Source organism: Strix aluco, chromosome 5 (assembly GCF_031877795.1).
Source record: "Strix aluco isolate bStrAlu1 chromosome 5, bStrAlu1.hap1, whole genome shotgun sequence".
Lineage (NCBI taxonomy): Eukaryota > Metazoa > Chordata > Aves > Strigiformes > Strigidae > Strix > Strix aluco.
The window spans coordinates 1,004,360-1,023,984 of record NC_133935.1 but is presented as its reverse complement, the minus strand read 5'-3'; the positions used below and the strand labels follow the sequence as shown (position 1 = coordinate 1,023,984).

Genomic DNA, 19,625 nt, shown 5'->3' with positions numbered 1-19,625 from the left:
TGCCTTAAGCTAATTTGGCTGATCTAACTTCGAGTGAATTGGAGTAGCTTCACACAAACTGCTCCATTGGTGATGACATCTGGTGCAGACATGATGAGCATCCATAGACATGGATGTATTTTACCAGCCCAGCTAAAGCTCGAAGAGAAGAGTAAAATACTTTTCCCTGTGACTATTTGATACCAAGAAATATCAGTTACCAACCAGTATCAGCTGTCAGTGAAGGACATGTAACAAAATCTGGGACACCTAGATATGACTAAATCATGAATGTGGAGACAAGCATGAAGACACAAAACATGAGTCATCAGTCAGAAGGCAAATAAAGACAAACATGTGGCTCCTTGTTGGTTTTGAGCAGTCTGTGGGCCTGACTCATAGTTCTTAGGGCTGTTAGTGCAGTACTTACCTAGTCCTTGCTGCAGTGCGTGTGAGGATGTTGGGGCTTATCAAGAGGGATAGAAAAGCACTTTTTGCCCCAGCTGTTCTCAACAAGAGGCCTTTGCTTTGTGGACCTCTGTCTGCTGGGACAGATTGGGGTAGCCATGGGTTAGATGCAATGGTTGGGGAGTATGTGACTCTGGAGCTGGTTTTCTTCTGGTTTTATAAAGTCTGAAGTAGGCAGTGTAGTGCTTCACCACGGCTGCACTGGTATGCTAGGCGGAGGCTCCGCAGGCTGTCATCTGTGCTCTTTCCTCCCTAATGGTTTCCCTGATGGTTTTGCTCTCTCCCAGACCGTGTGCTGCCCAGCACGGTGTGGGAGGCAGCTGGAGCCTGGGACCCTTCCCAGGAAGCTATGGATGAGGCTGCCTTGTTGTGGGGAGTTGATCTCTGTGGATGTGGGTTCAGCTGTCCCACGTGTGCTCCCAGAGAACAGGCCCTGGCGTGTTTTATTTAGGAGTGTTGCTCCAGCTTTAGGGTCCAGCATGCTCAAAAGTGTCAGCAGGCCTCTTTCTCCAGGCTGCTTCTGTCGGTGGTAGGTGTGAAACCTGCAGGGCCTGCCTTGCTGTAGGCGGGCCAAGGTGCCCTAACAGTCGGGGCCTGCTCCGAGATGCACTGTGGTTGATTCTGCACTTGTCATCCTGTCCTCTGCTGAGCAGTTAGTGCTCATGTAAGGGACAATTGGGACTCAGGCTGCTTTTTAAAAATACTGCTAAGGTGTTGGCCAAAAATAACACTGATTTGTAACCAGTTTATTAAGGCAGTGCTTTAGGATACTGCATTATACATAGTAGCAATACCTCTATGGATAATACATGTATGTAAACAGTTAAGTGACAGCTTTTTTTACTGAACAGAAAGTACATTTTAGTCCTAGATAGAACACAGTTTTCATAGTTTGCTGTTCACAGCCTCTGGTGAAACACATTCAAACCACAACTTGGACCTAACGGACCCATGTCTGCGTTCTCTGATGTAAGTCTAGTGAAAGACAAGCAGAATTTAGGTTGTTGGGTTTTTTTTTTTTTTAAAAGCCAGTAGCTGCAAGTGGAAAAATAAATTGATTAATAAGTCAGACTCTGCTTACTGAATGTGACACAAAAATGTCAGTCAAAAATATTGGCAACATACCATCACAAATTCAGCCTTTTTTCTGAATCCTCAATCTCAACTAGAAACAGAAGAATTGAGAATACAGTATCAAGGTGTATACATTATTTTTACTATTAAAACCCTAACTGATAATGAAAATTCCTATTCTTAAGCCAGTTGGAATCCAAGATGTAGGAGAACTTGAACATATGGACCTGAAGAGGAGATGTTTTTATGGTTTGGAAATTGTTTTCTTCTAATGGAAAGGTCTGATTTTCCCTCCACTATTGTAGGGTGAAGATGAATCTGTCATACTTACCTGCAGATACACACTGAAATTGGTGAAAGGGGAATGAGCTTGCAGGCAATTAAAACAACGATGTGGGGAATTGCTTTACAGCACTTGCTAGGCCAATCTGACAGCTTTAGCAGCCCTCATTTTTGATGCGCACTTCCATCTACCAGTGCTATAAAAAAATTATGAGTCATAATGGGTCCATTGCATTGTGTTAGCTGAAACTTGATCAAGTATTGGTAGATCAAAGTGCAACTAATTGGGAGTGCTAGAAGATTGTTCATACTAACATTAGTATTTCTTTATTTTTTCATGTGGTTTCCAAATAAGGGGTGAATAAAACGAATTTACCAAAGACCTTTGCATCCTTGAGCTGCAGGTTTGTCCGATGTTAGCTGATACATAGGGGAGAAAACAGAAATAAATGACATTAGAAACCATGTAGGGAAGCAAAATTTCACAGGAAATTTTATGTTTTTATATCTGCCACTTCACTTTGAACAAAACTGTGAGGTTTGGTGGCTGCATGGGAGTGTGCCAGTGGCCAGAAAGTAGTGAGAGGAGCCAGCGAACAGCTGCACCAAAGACTAGTTGTCCCTCCCACAGAGACTCCAGCTGATGTCAGAAGACACACACAGAAGCAGAAGGGAGTAGCTGGGGTGTTTCACAGTTCGGGCTGCCTTGCTGTGCTGTCTAGTTGCTGCTGCAGAGTTGCACTTATGGCTAAGCAGAGGCAGTGTGGCCGTGAACTGACTTTGCTATTGTTGCTGAGGCATTGGCCATTAAAAAGGGTATGAATGAAGAGTTCCCAGTCATCACAGGGACTGCTGTAGGCGTGATAGGATTCTTAATGAGTCCTGATTTCTGTGCATCATCAGGCATCACAGAGGGGGACAGCACAGCCAGCTAGCACGCTTGCAAACTGCTGTGACCAGGCTGCTTTTGTACATGCTGTTACGCAGTAGATATGCAGGTTCACAGAGAATTTAAACGGCTGTCCTAAAAATGTGCGGATTCAGGCAGTAGCTTACCGCACCTGTTTTCCATCCCAGCTCTTTCCAGATATTGTGTGATAAACTGGAATACTCTTGTTTTCTCCTGAGGTTTTGTATTAACAGAACAGAAGAGCTTGTCAGGGAAGAGCATTTCTCAGGTACCGTGCACTGAAGTTCCTCAGGTGCTGACTGGCTCCTTTTTTAGTTGGAATTGGATAAACATCAATGAATTTCATATCTGTTTTGGCAGTATGACCTTTGAGAGGTAGCAGGGCCAGCAGTCTTCCTCCAGGATGAAATGTGGATCTGCCGCAGCTGGAAGAAGGAAGGGTGGAATTGCTGGGTACTTACAAATGTTGCACCTGGTGCCTCATGCCCAAGGCTGACAGCTTGATCCTGTTTGTCAGTGACTGTTTACTCCTTCTGTGCCATCCCAAGTGAGGCGGGCATGTACATGCATTCAGCAACACAAGGAGAAAATGATGGAAAAATGCTAGAGATGCACAAGATCCACTCTTTGTCTCCAAGAAAAACCTTGGTTTCATATGCATACATGCTAGCTTTTCTATTTTGTGACTTAATCCTTTAATTTCACTTAAAAATCGAGTAACACTCAAGCAACAATAAATCATTGTTGGCAGCCAGGCCAGAAATGTAGGGAGTATAAAGATAAGCTCTGCATCTTTTTTTCTTTAGCTTCCTTCACCACCTTCTCTCCCAACAAGCATCATCAACTTTACTAAGAAAGTTTCTGTGACATTTAGATCTGGCTGTGTTTTGTGATAGACTGGGATTATTGGCAGTTATTCCCATAATCTCATTTGAAAAATATTAGTTTCAGCAATTTACTCTAGTTTCCACCTGTAAAATGGTGGTTTTTGCACATCTCCACAGACATCTGTTTAAGTCAGCTGGCTCAAATGGACAGTTCCTTTATCTTTTATATGCAGATGGGGCTACAGTAGAGGACTTGCATTCACCTCCCACAGTGGCAAATTTAATAAATTTTGCTGGCCCCAGTCTGGGCTTGGGCCTCTCATCACATGCATAGGTGCAGCACCCCCAGATTGTTTGGCTTTCCAGCCAGCTGGTATTCCCAGAGGCTAGAAAATCCTGCCCTAGCAGGTGTGTCTGGAATCTGGGCTGCCATTCCTCCATTGCTAGGTGGCTGAGCTGTCATTTCTAAACTGAAAGAGCTTACACCTTTGATACCTGTAATTTAACTTGATTGGGTTTTAATCCTAATAAAGATGTGAGCAGGTTATATATAATCTAATTATATCTATAAAGGCTTTTAGCTTTCTTTTTTCTTTTCAGATAAGTGTGTGATGGTTTAGGTTTTTTTTAAAACAGGAGATCAGGTCAATGCTAATTTTTTATATTGGGCTCTTGGGAATGTATGTGGGGGATAAATGATAATTGATTGAGGGTGATGAGTTAAAAATCACCTTCCCTCAGAAGTTAAATCTTTCATTTGCATTAAGACCCTGAAAATCCTAAGCAAAGTAGCTTAAGTGCTAGTGTGGAAAAAAAATCAGTCTAATATAGTGAGTGGCAAAAGTGAAAACTAACAGAAGAGAAATTGGGATCAGTGGTCCTTCTGCACATCTAGGGAGGAGAAATTCTAACTGCTGGATGGCCAGAAGCCAGACATCTAAACCGTCAGCTTGCAAGCCTCCCCTTTGTCGAAGAGATATTGCAGAAACCCTGTCTGCTGTGTGAATTGGGTGCTGGAACACGTGCAGCACTACGTACATCACTACAGTAATTTGTGCATAGGCATGTTACTGACTAGCACTGAGGTTCACGGATTTAAAGCACTGTTTTAAAGGACCTGTACTTGATGGAGGTTTTTATTTTTCTGCCCTGAGTACCTGTCCCCAGCATTACTCTTTCAGTGAATCACTGGTTTTGATGGAAGCATGTTGAGATGAAGACTCTGCAGCTTCCAAAGACACGCATCCTGTGCTCCTACATTGGGGTGTCAGTTCCTGTCTCTGCAGTGCTCCGTGGGTCTGTTAGCAGCCAAGGCAAGTCTACTGCATGGCCCTGGGCCTGAGCCCAACTAGGTAAGGCCTTGGGGGCTGTGCTTCCTGGCCCTCAGCTCCTGCTGATCTGGGGGACTTTGTGGAGAGCTGGTAGGGAACACGCTGCTCCTCTGAAGTTCCAGCAGAGTTCTGCCTCAACCCTGCAGCCCTTCGCTATTCAGAGGCACAACAGAGATGGCTTCTTTTTGCCTAGAGAGCAGCTGAGTAACGAAAAATTCTAAAGTCCTGGTGGTGTTGATTATCCTCATGCAGTTATTCCTTTTCCTTTCACGGAACAAGGTTGCTGCAATAGCATTTTTCTTTGCAGACAGAATTGGAAATACAGAAATAAATTATGGAGAACCAGGGTGTCTCCTGTCAGAATAAATATTTAATGAGAACAAGGGTTGTGCTCATTCAGAGTCACACAGACTGATACTGAAGTACTATCTGTATGTTAATTTTAATGTATAAAATATATGCTTGTACTTAAAAATGCAGAGTGAACAGCCTCAGGGGCAACTGTGTATTAAGTCTGTGACAGCTGTCTCTGGGTGATGATAATGTAAAAGTTTCTTTTTTTTCCAAGCCAATTTAATTTACCCACCAATCAGTCAGAACACAGAGGAGTCTTAAAGTAGTTACTCTCCAAATCAGTTCTGGGAGGCGTGTGTGTTCTTTCAAGTTGTATCTTGACTGTGTTCACTCTAAGCAGCCTCTAAAGTACATCAGCTTTTTTTTAACTCTTCCTAGCTCAGATTAAAAAAATATCTGAATAGCAGTATACTAGTTTTGTTTGTGTTGGAACAGCATGCAGAATTTGTACAAAAGGTGTCTGTTAGCATGCTGGTTACCATGAATTAACTAGCGACTGTTACAAGTTACATGCAACTTACAAGTTCTTTTCAGGTTAGAAGGGGAACTAAAGGCACGATCTCAGAGTTGCAGCTTATCTTCCCAAGGCCATGGGATGCTGAGGTGGGCTTGGGGTTTGTAAGGAGTTCTGGAACGATTACTTGTTCCTTTAGGCAACACGAGAGAGAGAATAAATCCCAGTCTCATTTTCCTTACTGCTCCCAACTCTTAAATAATTGGTCTGTCTGTTGCAGTATTCAGGATGCCTTGACATCTGAACTGTGGGGTCCCTTCCTGCCAGCTCGCTCTCCTCACTCTCTTCCTCCATCTCAGCAGAAGCCCGTGCCTTTCTCTTCATAAGCCTCTGTCAAATATCTCTGAACCTTTGTTTGCCTGTTTTGCAGGTTTTCTACCTGCCTGAAGGTAAAATAATTTGACATAGTCGCCCTGTTCAAACTTCTATTTGGATTACCTATTAATTTTCCAAAGGGCAGTCATTAAGGCTGCAATATCTAATGGTTGCTTTGTAAATGTCCTCAGGCTGGAGAGATACACGTACTTGGGGCCTCTAAAGCTCATGACTAGCTCCCTATGCATTGGTGCATTCAGTGGTTTATCCAGTCCATAATGCGGAGGTATAAATAGACTCTGAAATCATTGCATAACAGTAGAATTGCCTGCAATTTAGAATAGAGGACGCTGGCAGTCTCCCAGTATGGCCACTAATGCATTTTGTGAACTTGGATGATGTCTGTCCACCTCATTTTTTTCATTTCTAAAATGTAGTAATAAAAATAGTACTGTTTTGGCTAGCTAACATTCACAGGAGAAGAACTTTCTATAAACGCTTTCTGATTCACAGGTAAAATGATTGGGAGATAGAAACATATTTAACTTATTACTGAAGAAAAAACTCAGGTCTTTTACATGAAAGGAGATCATTGTGTTTAAAATAAAACTAAGGGAACAGACATACTATGTTAAAACAGTAGTTACAGACTTGTTTCACAGCAGACTGTTAAGGACAAAAGCTACCATTATTTCTATGTCTAGGTCTCCCTTCATATGCCTCTGTTTAGATAAGAACTGTAATACAATCTGTTCTCTTTCGTTGTTTCGTTGTGCAGGCACAGGCTTGCTGCAGGAAGTGGTATATCTAGTGAGTCAGGGAGCTGATCCAGATGAGATTGGACTAATGAATATAGATGAACAACTTCCAGTCCTAGAGTACCCTCAGCCTGGTCTGGACATCATCAAGGTACAATTTATTGCAAAGAAAGTCTTTCAGCATCTGAGTATCTTTTTCCTCGGTTCCATATTTATCACTTCATATCACTCCATGTCCTTGCCCTTTTCATCACTGGACTTGCTCAGTTTGTTGGAATGATTCAGAGTGTTATTAGGTTATTTTAAAATTGCTTTTATTAAGCTTTATTATACTATATTTAATGCTTTAGATGTTTCTCCATGTCCTCAATATCTTGGCAGTGGGTTTTCTGAATAAAAGTTCCAGGCCTCCCTTGCTTATATAAACAGAAGCTGCCCAATTGAGGCAAATTTGCTTTGATTCCTTCCCTGAATTCATGAAAGAGAAACTACAGGTACAGAGATCTATGGATCTGTAGACCCACTGTTCTGAATTAACACATCTCAATCCTTAGAGACACAGGATCTGTGGGTCTGCAGATTCTGTAGGTGTAGTGTGAGGAGTTTGGAATATTCTGCATGAAGTGACTTCCACACTATTAATGCCTCAGAGACTAGTGGCGTGGCATATAACTGTGATCTTGTCATTGCTGTAACTGCTTCTGATACAGGCATATCTTGGAATGATGAGGCAAAATCCTGGGCTCCACCCTCTGACAGCTACAGTGCTTATCGAACTGAGCTAGCTGAGCCTGGCACGGATAAATTTAAGCTGCTTCTGGTCAATGACAGTGCAGCATCAGCCTGCTTTAGGCTGAGAGTATTTAGGGGTCAGAGGTTGCTTTTCTTTTTCATCTGTGTGCTGCCTAGTCCAGTGAGACCTCAGTGCCGCCTTGACGCACACGAGCGGTGGCAATAGCCAGAGGTTTAATTGGGGATTACACCCCGTTACCTACACTGTGTGCTAGCAACTTGATCCAATATGGATTTATGCAGTTTTTAACTACTGGAAGATGATGTCATAAGACAATTCTTGCCTCAACTGATAGAAATATACGCTGTTTGAAAGATGTTCACACGCTCAGATAAACCTTTGGATTGTCTGGGCCTAACTTTGAGGATACAGTAAATCGCAAGAGTAAAATTTTGAAGTGAAGAAGTTCAGGGTAGGGTTTTCAGAGCTTCTGATATTTTTCAAGGAATTTTAGTGGAAGCATCCCTGGAAACAAAGTGTGATACTAAGAATCTTCAACTACTGCACACTCTTCCTGAGAAGGTCCTACAAACAAAAGTACTTTGAAAGCAAAAGGGGGGAAAAAAACCTAACGAGGAACCCCAACAGATAATCCAGCCTTTTGATATTTAAGAAAGAGATGTAACTCCCTGACCTGATTTCTAGTCCCAGACTCCTATTAATTTAAGAAGTGAATTTGTGAATGTGACTCAGTATAGTAAAGGGCTTCAAGTATGACAGTTCAGGACAGCTCAGGATGTGCCAAAAACTAATGCACAATAACAAATGTTTCTGTCTGCTTTATTTTAGGAACTGACATCTCCTCGCCTCATAAAAAGCCACCTACCATATCGGTTTTTGCCTTCGGACCTCCATAATGGCAATTCAAAGGTAAAAATGAAATGAAAACATGTTTGTTTAACTATATATTGGCAGAAGTTGTTTAAGTGCTTTGGGGAGTGGGGTGGGGAGAAAGCTTTCAGTAGGATGATCTGTTTTTTGTCCTCCCCCCATCACAGGTAATATACATGGCTCGCAACCCCAAAGACCTGGTGGTGTCTTATTACCAATTTCACCGCTCCCTAAGGACCATGAGCTACAGAGGGACGTTTCAGGAGTTCTGCAGAAGGTTTATGAATGACAAGTGTAAGGAGCTGTTCTCTCTGCACACGCTGTTACACATTTATTTTCATCTCTGCATTCCTCCTGCAAGTACAGAAATGAACTGGATAAAGGTGCATTTGTTTTGCATATACAGCAAGGAGGTTGCTACAGATAGTGCTGTGTGGATGTAGATCTGTCCGTCCAAACTATGGCCATGCCTTGTAAATAACTGCCTTGCAACATCTGACCCCGGGGGCTCAGCAGCGTCCCACTTAGCTCAGGCAAAACTCTTCTAAAATTCAGTTTGCAAGGTACCAGGTACCTTGTGAGAAGTGGTGAATGCTCCCAGCATCATTTTAGTTGTACCTCACCATTAGCCACTTTTCAGGAGTCTTTCTGTTCATCAAGGTTATTTTTTTCCCTGGTAATTACTTTAATATTTTAGCAAGATTTAGCTATCAAGTATTTGCTGATCCAAGGAGTTCAGTTTGACAACTCTTAGGACACCAGCCTCCAGAATAATTTTTTTTGTCTGAAACACTGATCCTTCTGACTTCTGCTGCATCTGGGATTGCTCCCCACTTCAGCAAGTCACATCCTGGGAACCTGCATCAAGCAATCAAATACAGGGAACGGCTACTAACTTTGGAAAGAAAACCAAAACAAAGCAGTTTAAATGACTCAGCTAGCAATACACAGGCAGTTGGGCCAGGGGAAGGAATCGAACATAGTTCCTAATAGCAACACTCAAACACTTGACCCCCAGGACCCACCCGTTCCCCCCTGGACAGCCTGTGCTCAATCACAGCCCCAGGAGGAAGGCCCACCAACCCAAAATCACTCCAAGTAAATGCCTCAGAGTGTGTGCTCTTGAGGTAAGGATCCTGTAGAAAAATGTGATGGTGAATTAAAGACCACGTACTTTTTATTTCATCTAAAAAATCAAGGTTTGTCCCTGCCGAGAAACCAGTTAACACACAAAAATCTGTAGTTTGCGTGAGACTGATCAGGAGTGCATCAGTAAGTTGCAGCAAGCCCCTGTGGGAAGGCAGTTGCAGGCTGCTGCTGTCTGAAACTGCTTTAGCACAACTCCTCAGCTCTCACCCAGTAACTCCTGGGAGTGTGGGCTGTTTCCTGACCCCCCTGCCCACTGTGTTCCCACTCGGGCTGCGCTGCCTTAGGTAACTCCTTTGCACTAGCTCAGTAAACTTACAGGGGAGACAAGCCCTGTCTTCTCACTGACTGACTGCCACTGGGCTTTTTGCCAATGAGTTACCACACTTTCTAGCTGGGAAGAAAAAAAATTTTTTACTGTCTGCTATTTCTTTACATAAATCTTCTCTATGATACCTTAATGTAATGTTAAGAATTCACCAGCGACCTTGTGCTCTGAGAGGAGGATCTCCTCTAGATCCAGTGCAGCAAACTTTCCTTCAACCTGGAATTCGGAGGCGTTGATGCTAAATGAGCTGTATAATAATAAAGGGAAGAAAAAGTAAAAGCCTGCTAGTGGAGGTTATTTAACAAGCCTTAGAAACCTTTGCTACTTTCTCCTGCAGTTCTGTGCAGGGAGCGTAAATGCTCTCCTTCCATTCCAGCTCACCTTTAGCTTTTTCTTTTGCATTCCCTGAGAATGGGATGTTTGTCTGCAGCTCATGATCGGGAACTTCTAGACTGGGGACAAATGAAAAACACACTAGAAGGTCTTCTAAGATAGGAGGAAGGTTCTGTACTCTTTTTTTATATAAGTATCCCAAGAGTTATTTATATCTTCATCTTGTAGCAGGTAGCTGATTTATCACAACCTCCCAGAGTCAGTAAAACATCACAGCATGTTCTGTGTCCATAATTGTGCAACTGGAGTGTTTTGTAATACAGTAAATTTAATGTTTGCATCTCATGGAAGCAACACCAGCAGCAAAAAACCTTAATAAGAAGTCAAAGTGCTGCTGGAGGGAGCACTGAGCCCAAATGACACAATCCCACTCTTTTTACCCCTCCTTACACCTGACTATCTTGAAACAAATTCAGTGCATGTTAGCTGCATTGTTTGAAGCTTGGATTATGCAAAGTACTCTACAGAACTTGCCATGAATGCTGTATCTAGCTTCTAAGTGAAGGAAGCTGCAGTGTGGTACGTTAATTGCGGGAATTCACACAGCTTGGAGCCACCTGCAAAGCTATCTGTGTGATTTTTAATTTGGGCCAATTTCTGTTCAGTAGTGTTAATACAGAGCTCCAAGAGGTCCGTCATGAAATATGGTGGTATCTTCAGTTGAACATTTTATCTTTATGGTAAGTTAGTTCTTTGGAATATTCCAAACTGATAGAAAAACTCTTTTTTAATTAAGTTCCTTGCTGTGCATGGCAGTGGGTCAAAACCAGACACTCTTCTCCTGGGGCTATGAACCACTCTAATTTTTTTTCTCTCTTTTTTTCCTTTTTGAAAAGGGTTTAATAACAAAAATGTTCATTTTCCTCATGCCAATCATAATGTCTTTACAGTAGGATATGGTTCGTGGTTTGAACATGTGCAGGAGTTTTGGGAACATCACATGGATGCCAACGTACTTTTTCTAAAGTATGAAGATATGCACAAGGTATGTTAGATGTAGCAAAAAGGTATTTTAATTACACATAGCATTGTAGTGTTTAAAATACATAAAGTTCAAAATTTGCTTCTTATGTCCATATTTGGGCTTCCTAGTGTCTGACACCGTTTTTAAAGCACTGGCATTCAATAGCTTCTGTGGACTTTCAGCAGTTTCATAAACCTAGTAATTTACTCAGGAATCTGCCTGCATCCAGAGGCCCTAAACTACTCACAGGGAAGGCAGAGATGTGAGACTGTTCGGTGGTTGCTACACTCAGCCTTGGACATTCCTTTAACAGAAATGTCTTGCTGTGTGTGCGGTATCAGTGAGAAAAAAGTATCTCATCGGTATTTTGTCCTACATATTTGTCATTGCTTCTCATTATTTGGTTATTCATACTGTCTTCTGTGAAACAATGTTGAGAAGAATTAGGGATGACTATGTAGCATAAGGTGGACATAATTATTGGGTCCTTACAGTATGCTGGCTAATGAATCCACTTTAGTTTTAATCAGAAATTTAGTGGAAATACTACATAGAACATTGACTTCCATTGCCTATTGCAATAATATGTTTTTGAGAATTAATGAAAATTCTTCAAAATGTTTATTTGACTGGAAAATTAATGCAAACGCAGGAAAAACCCAGCTCCTATCTCTAAACCTACAAAATGGCAAAATCACAGTAGAACTCAGTAAAGCTGGGTAAATGATCATTTCAGCTTTACTGAGCCTTCTGATGGAGTGGGATGCTAAAAGAAGATGTAATACAATTAGATAATTTAAAAAGTTTAGCAGAAATGGTTTCAAACCCGTGGTTTTGAATAATGATGTATTCCTAACTGTGCTCACGGATGGGTGCTGGCGGCATCGCAGTATCTTTTTGCTTCCCAGTAAACACTGCTATTTTGTCTTTGCAATTCCAGAAGTCCTGCTCATTCCCTGGAGTTCTGGGTGTATAAATTAACAGCTGCTTATTCTCAGAGGCCACCTCACTAGATCCTTTCGATCTACATGAATGCAGTCCCAGAAGCTAACCACAAGGAGGGGCTGTTCTAACGTTTGTAGTCATTTATTTTACCAAGACCAAAATAAAAGTAACTTCTACTTCCTCCAGAATACACTGCTATTCCAAAGTGATCAGTTAAGGGTGTGGTGTTGTCTGCAGTGGGAAGCATCACGATTACTTTGCACTTCCCCATTCTAATATTTGAAGGTGTGACCTTACACGACTGTATTCTCTGCCAACCTGCCTTACCTTAATTAGTTGCAATGTGTTTATTTGCAGCAAATTAGAAGGTGGCAAAATTTGAAGGCAGCGGTGTTTCTACATCTTCTGCATTTGCATTTTTCACACTCATCAGGATATAACTTACTTTGAAATATTTAAACTCATTTTAAAAAGGGCGTTTAAAATATTGTAAAATAAACTATTTTTTTCATCCTCTCTTACAGGACCTAGCAACAATGGTCGAGCAACTGGTGAGGTTCTTAGGAGTTTCTTACGACAAAGCACAGTTGGAATCCATGGTGGAACACTGCCATCAACTCATCGATCAGTGCTGTAACGCAGAAGCACTTCCCGTTGGCAGGGGTATGTTTAAAACCCACAGTAAAACTCTTACAGTGGAGGTTGCAAGAAGCAACTGACCGCTTAGTAACCTCCAGGATGTGTTAAGGTGTTGGCAAAATGCTGCTGTGTAAGTGATGGGAGGTAACTGAGTGTTAGTGCAATTTGCGGGTTGGTTTGTTTGGAAATAAAGTTAGGTAGAAATGACTGAAAAAGATGGAAACCTCCAAGATCAACAGTGTGTGTTCAGCACTGTGCAAACCACCGTGTTAGTCTTTGGCTTACTTGAACGGACGGAGCTATTCAGGCTGAGAAGCCTGCGCTGCTCCTTCTGACCTTTGGCATGTCAAAGCCCACGCAATTTCATACAGTTTATCCTGGCCTAAGCCCTTGTGTTTAAGTAGATCAGATTTTCTAGAATAGCAGAGAATTCTAATTTGAAGGCGTGAAATGACAAGGAGCTGTAGTTTTCCTTATGAGTTTTTTCTTTTCATCATCTACCTCAGCTGTTTAAAATATGTTTAGCTTCTCGATGTTCACTCTGGTGAGGTCTTTCTCTAGGAACCTGAAGTGCCCTTTACCAAAGGACAGATGTGTCAGCAGTTTAAAGTCGAGAAATCAAGTCCTTTCTCAGTCTTCCTTCTGATAAGCATAAAAGAGTGACCCCAGTAAGTCTCCCTCAAATTATTTTCTGTAGGCTGCTTCACAGCGCTTAACAGCTCTTTTTTTAAAATGAGGGCATAATGTGGAGGATTCCTGTGTCAGCCTCACAAGTGCCTTGCCCAGACATAAAGTCACTTTATCCACTGATCTAATCCAGTTTCAACTGGAACTTTCTCTCCCTGTCTCCCTTGTTTGTCCATCCATGGCCACATGAGTGCTTTTTGCTGCAGCATCGTACGTGAAGCATGTGGCATTTATCATGGCCACAGAGTCTTTTCAGAGGAACTAATTTGCAGGTTCTTGTCCCTTACTCAGGGAGCACGACCCGGATACTTTGTTCTTAGGTTTCTGTGTAGGAGACCTTTCCATACTACCTCTCTCTGCCAAGCTTCCTGTTATCTGCAGATTTTATCGGCTGTAATTTTTATAATTATTTTCAAATCTCCGATAAAAACACCCAGTATCATCATTCTTTCTTGACTAGTAATTTTGAGTTGGCCATTTATTTATTGTATCATGCCTTTTGCTGACATTCTGTAGTTCTATTAAAAAGCACTAAAATCACATGCCTTACAGAAGTCTCTTGTATCTTTGCCCTCAGCTTTAATCAGTTGAGCTGTAACCTTACCGACACTCGCTCAGGTCTGTGTGGAGTGGGTTTGCTTTCCCCTGGAAGTAGGTTTGCTGATGTTCTGTCCTACCTTTGTGGCTTTCTTGGTAGAGCCTCATGCCAGTTTTCCCTTACTCAGCCCGGACTGTCATCAGAGTAACTGACCCGGGATAACTTGTCCTCTTTGTACGTTGGCACAGAGTTTCAGAATGTCATACTTGGAAAAAAGCCATTGCTCACACCTCCTTGCTTTTATCCGTGGAAAGGCTCTTGGTGTGTTCTGTGGGGGCTGTACGCTCCAGTTACTACAGTAGGACCTGGAAACCAGATTCCTATAGGCAGTTCCCAGCTGAAGTGGTGATGTGGCACCTCTTTTGGCCCCGTTCATTTACATTATGGTAAATGATGACTTCTTGAAATAAACACCTCAGGTTTGCTGGCTTGAGGTAAAATTCCGGTGAAGACAAAGGAGCCTGTAGTTTTCCTGAAAGACCTGATACATTCCCTATAGGTTCTGGCAGAGTCTCCACTGAATGGTGTGTTTTTCTGCTCCTAGTTATCTTGCTTTCAACTCCAATCCTACCTTCCCCTTACTCCTTCAAACTGAAAATTCATCATGTAATACAACTTATATCTTGCGTGAAAACAACCATCTCATTGGCAGTAGGATTTTACAGCACGTTGCCTAACTGATTACTGACCCACTTCTCTGCTGTGAAGACAAGATCATGAAATAACGACTCTGGTAAGACATCCTGAGGACCTTGGAGAAAGTGTTCTGTGTCGGGGCAAGATTCTACAACAACAGAGCCGTGTTCTCCTCATTGACTTGCATTAACACCAAGCCCTGGCTTTGCTCCTAACCTCCACAGCCTGGAGATCCGCGGCGCAGCAGCGCTGCTACGTGCTGTGCACAGCCCAGATTCCCCCTCCTTGTCCAGTGAAAGCCAGAAAGGTGGTTGTGAGAGAAGGGTGAGGTAGTGATACAAGAGGGAGGAGAGGGGTGCTGCTGGTGAGACCTTCCGCGGGCAGGTCGGTCAGGTGCAGCCTGCAGCCCCGCGCCGGGGCACAGCCCCTGTTTACACCATCTACAGATCTTCCAAAAGGAGCCTCCATTTTGTAACAGAGGAGGAAGGGAGCTACAGCAGTTAATGTAATATTTTGTCATTTGTTCACTGTGTGCTTTTTATTAAAAAATATCCTTATTTTGTATTTCTTTTGTTTGCTGTCTCTGGCTTTTACAGTATTTTGTTACTTCAGAATGCAGCTTCATTAACAGTGCTTTGTTCCTTCTTGTTCGTTTCTGTGACAAAGAATGGTGGCAATAACATGACAGCTTATTGTAATTTGTTTCAAATATTTTTAATTTGTCATTAGTTACATTTACTTTATTATTTTGCTTTGTTTTAGTTCTTCATTTTTTTTTCTTTTAGCACATTGATCTTTACTCTGAAGATAAGCCTGAGCTGCTGTGAAAGCAGAGCAATGATTAGCTATGTTACTTATGTTTGACTCTTATCACATCATAATTTACACAGTTGCATGATTCAAATCATAAACCAGGTGGGTGACTTTTTGACAAGCTATCAATTCATACAGTAAAAAAAAAAAAGATGTTACAAATAATCCACTGTGTATGTCCTTTATAGAACTTGTCATTTGTCCATACATGTTGTTAGGGGGATTCAGAAATGAAAGGCTTATCTTTCCCAAGCAGAGAAAGAAAATGTTTTATTGTTGTTATTGAAAGGGAAATACAGGCTTTTATGTTTCATGCTGTACTTTATGCAATTATAGTTGCCAGAGCAAAATTGAAATCAGTATCAGATGTGTATGATTGCAAGTGTTTTCTTAATGTTTTATTTGATACAGGAGGAATTTGGCGAAAACAAGAAATGATGCATTTTCAGTCAGTTTCAGGTTCTTTTGATCTTTGGATCCTAAAAACAAACCAGAACACTGTCATGCTGTCAGGAGTTACAGGAAAATCCTGATTTCATAAAATGGCCCTGGCCACACATACTGCAGCATCATGTTAATATGTAATTTGTAGATGTTCCAGACAGTTTTGTCTTTGGACTCAATTACAGAGTTGCTGCATAAAAGCAATGGTAATTAAATTAAATGGGTATTCTTCTTATGCATCAAATGCATAATTAAGCTCCCTGCATGTAGTTGTGTTCTTGCTGTTATGATTAAACTCTCTGGTAGCACTGTCCCAATTCTCCTTTCATTTATTCTGGTTGAACAAGCCTAGATTTTTGTCTTTATTTATATCCAGCATAAATGAGAAGAGAATTGGGCCTCTCAGTCTGGTTACTGATGGGGCTTATTCGCTGACAAGTAACCCTGGCTGACTTTGGGGTAAATAATTTCTGGACTGCCGTAAAACAGCAGTTAGGGGGGCTGCAGCCTTTGACTGGTGGGTTCAGCAGCATCCCCAGCTTGTGTTACTAGGTATGGGGTTCAGTGCAGCAGGAGAATACTCCGTACAAGGAAACACTGTTCAGGGTCCCTACTGCATCCACCAAAAGCTTCCTATTCCTTGTGTTCAAAATTAAAACTCACATGGCACACACTGGGTGCATGGCGCTTGTTCTCTCCTGTAGATGTCATCTAGGCACTTGTATTTAACAAATAATTCTCTCCATAGTGAGAAACGTCAGTTCATCTGTTGAACTGAGCTTTAAACGTAAAATAAGGGAAATTAGTAACGATAATATTACATCGCAATAATCAGTTTGATACTCTGCATTCCACTTACCTTTTAGATAGTTCTCTGACCAGTGTATGCTGAAGGCACAGTAATCTCAAAATGTCTTGTTAGCTGTTGGAATTATTAAACAGCCATAGTTCGCAGTGAAACCAGAAATCCACTTCTAAGTGAATACCCAACCCAAAATCCTGTTCGTTTCTGATTAAGGCTGGAGCAAAACCTCACAAAAATCGGAATTCTTCCTGTGTAACCCTTGGCTGGCACAGATGACAAGGTGCACGGTACTTATTTGAAGGCTTGGTAAGGGTTGTAGCAGGGGAGCTGGGTAAGACAGGGAAGAGCCTTGGGTCCCATTGAGCTTTCAGTGGAGGACAGGACGGACTGGTGTCTCACAGGGGATAGCTGGCGCCCCGCAGAATTAGACTGTAGATATTTGGTGTCCTGTCGTGTCGGCTCTCTGACTTGTGTTCCTTCTCTGTGTTTCAGGACGAGTTGGGCTATGGAAAGACATCTTCACTGTTTCAATGAATGAGAAATTTGATTTAGTTTATAAACAGAAGATGGGAAAATGTGACCTCACATTTGATTTTTATTTATAAAAAATGCATGCATATGATATCCAAATATAGCTAGAAGTGCTTTATGCATTCATTTATTACCTGCTGGACAAACTACTGTAGCTATTATGTGTAACAAGATTTAAAGAAAGAAAAACAATCTAAGTAAACCATATCAGATACAATTATCTTTGATCCTAAACAGCTGTTTATCTTCTAGTATTTTAATCCTTTGTCCACACGCAAGAACTTCCTCGGCAATACTAGAATATTCAGCTGTTATGGAATGTATTATATACGTATAAGGTATGTATCATATATGCAACTAGAATGTACACCTTTTCAGCCCCACATCGATTATTTAATGTGTTTTATAAAAGCTTTTCACTAGAACCTAAGTAAACATCCGTAAACCAAATAAAAAATTATTTCAGAGGGGAACAAATAACAGGCCAAAACTGTATGCTAGAATGATCTCAGGGGTTAATCGTCACATTTATTTTTATAGCAGGTATATCAAGTATAAATAAATCCCATTCCAAAATAGTAACCGATCGAAGTGGGGTTCACCTTAGGCTCTGCACACCCTCATCTGTGACATTTGAGCAGGTTCAGTGCTGGCATACTCCGCAGGACAGGCCTTGTTGTGCGATGGAGCTGTGCTTGTCTCTAGTGCCCGGAGTGCCCCGGTCTCCCGCGGTGCCAGCGCGCAGCCATCTTCTGGAGGGAGGGATGGAGGTCAGCCCCGTGCCAAAGGCCAGCGAGCAGAGGCTTCTCAAGCCCCCAGCTCTAATTCAGTCCCTCCAAATGGTGTTTAAAGCGAGGCAGCTGGTGCAGGGTCCCAAGGAATCGGGCTCTGACCTGCGTTACCCCCCTGGGCAGCCGTGAATCTCGCCCGTTGGGCACGAGGGAGGGTGAGGTGCTGGGTGTCCTCTGCTCCGCTGGAAGTTGAGGGCACCTGGCACTGCTCAGGGTTTGTGCTACCGGGCTGCACCAAAGTGTGGGGGACGGATAGAGAGGCCGGTGTAAGCAGGAGGAGGGAGAGACTTCAGAAATGTGCCAGCAGGTGGGAGTATTGCACAGCTCTTCATGCAGAATACGGCTGCAGGAATCCTTAGCCATGACTGGGCTGCATTATAATCAGCATTACAAGTTTATTTCTGTATCTCTTTTTTTCTCTACGACAGGTAGACAAACAGCCTGAAGCAGGCTGCCATCACTAAAACTCTCCAGAATGATTTTACTGTTCCGTTAGGTAATGACACCTATGCTTTTTAGGTTCTCGGCTGCAGGAGGCCCATTTTTGCTAGTCACATACTCAGGCTCACCAAAAGCTGTGAGGAGGGACTAGCAGATTTTTAGTGTTTCAGTTCTGTTGGGAAACTAACTGTCAGTTCAGCAACTGGCAAGTGGTGTGGCATGATGTGGCTTGACAGCACTTTTCCTTGTATATTTGTGAGTGAAAATGCTTTCAGTGAAATTTTATTTCTATTTTTATATTTTTAGTACTGTATGAATATTAAGCACTACACATTATACTTCTGTGCTTGCTTGCTTATTGAATAAAAGATGTGTTCCATGCATTGTGGTTTGCTCATTTTCTAGACCTCCTGCTCAGACCAGGTCATCGCCGTACAAGCCACAGCTCCCCTCCCCTCCCCACAGCCTCCCAACTTAAGACAGAAAACCTGCAGAAAGGTGGCATCAAGGAAAAAGACCATCTGACCCCATGAGCTGTCTCTGACAGCGGCCCCTAAAATGTGCCAGAGTATGATAGAGAGCACAGGCCTCTGTCAGCATCTTTGTGTTTGGTGGCTCTCCGCAGGCTTCCCTTCCCCTCGTGCTGGTACTGCGAGCATCCCGTGGCAGTGAGTTCTTCAGCTAAACACTGTATGAAAAGGCTCGTCTGCTCAGAGACCGCCACCAGCTCGTGCAGTCTGCTGTTCCTTTCTTCTTGCGTTCGGGCAGATAATACGCAGTCACTGTTCAGGCGAGGTTTTACACACTTTTATCTTGCACCTCTCAGGCAACTCCATGCTGAGGACTACTAGTCTGTCATACAGGGGGCTGAAACCCACAAGCTACAAGCAGCTGCAAGACGACAGGAATAGGAGAATTCCTTCTTGCTACAGAGGACAACAAAACCTTCCCACAGTTCCTGCAGATTAGAGTCAGAAGAAAATTTCATTAGCACCGACAATCTACTTAAACCACTTAATCCCAAGGAT

General features: G+C 42.4%; 1 protein-coding gene across 2 annotated transcripts in view; it reads left to right on the top strand.

Annotated features, from left to right (window-relative positions):
* The window catches only part of SULT4A1 (sulfotransferase family 4A member 1), a 30,329-nt gene extending 11,349 nt beyond the window's left edge, over positions 1 to 18,980 (top strand). The window contains exons 2-8 of one of the 2 annotated variants that reach the window (XR_012623426.1): positions 6,833 to 6,963; positions 8,395 to 8,475; positions 8,604 to 8,730; positions 11,194 to 11,288; positions 12,737 to 12,875; positions 15,558 to 15,687; positions 17,327 to 18,980. Coding sequence is in view for 1 of the 2 variants with exons in the window: in XM_074825581.1 (XP_074681682.1) it covers positions 6,833 to 6,963; positions 8,395 to 8,475; positions 8,604 to 8,730; positions 11,194 to 11,288; positions 12,737 to 12,875; positions 17,327 to 17,439 (686 nt within the window). In the remaining variant the exon portion in view is untranslated. The remainder of the gene's footprint in view (positions 1 to 6,832; positions 6,964 to 8,394; positions 8,476 to 8,603; positions 8,731 to 11,193; positions 11,289 to 12,736; positions 12,876 to 15,557; positions 15,688 to 17,326) is intronic. The other variant, XM_074825581.1, reaches the window with a different exon arrangement.
* The last annotated feature ends 645 nt before the right edge of the window (positions 18,981 to 19,625 follow it).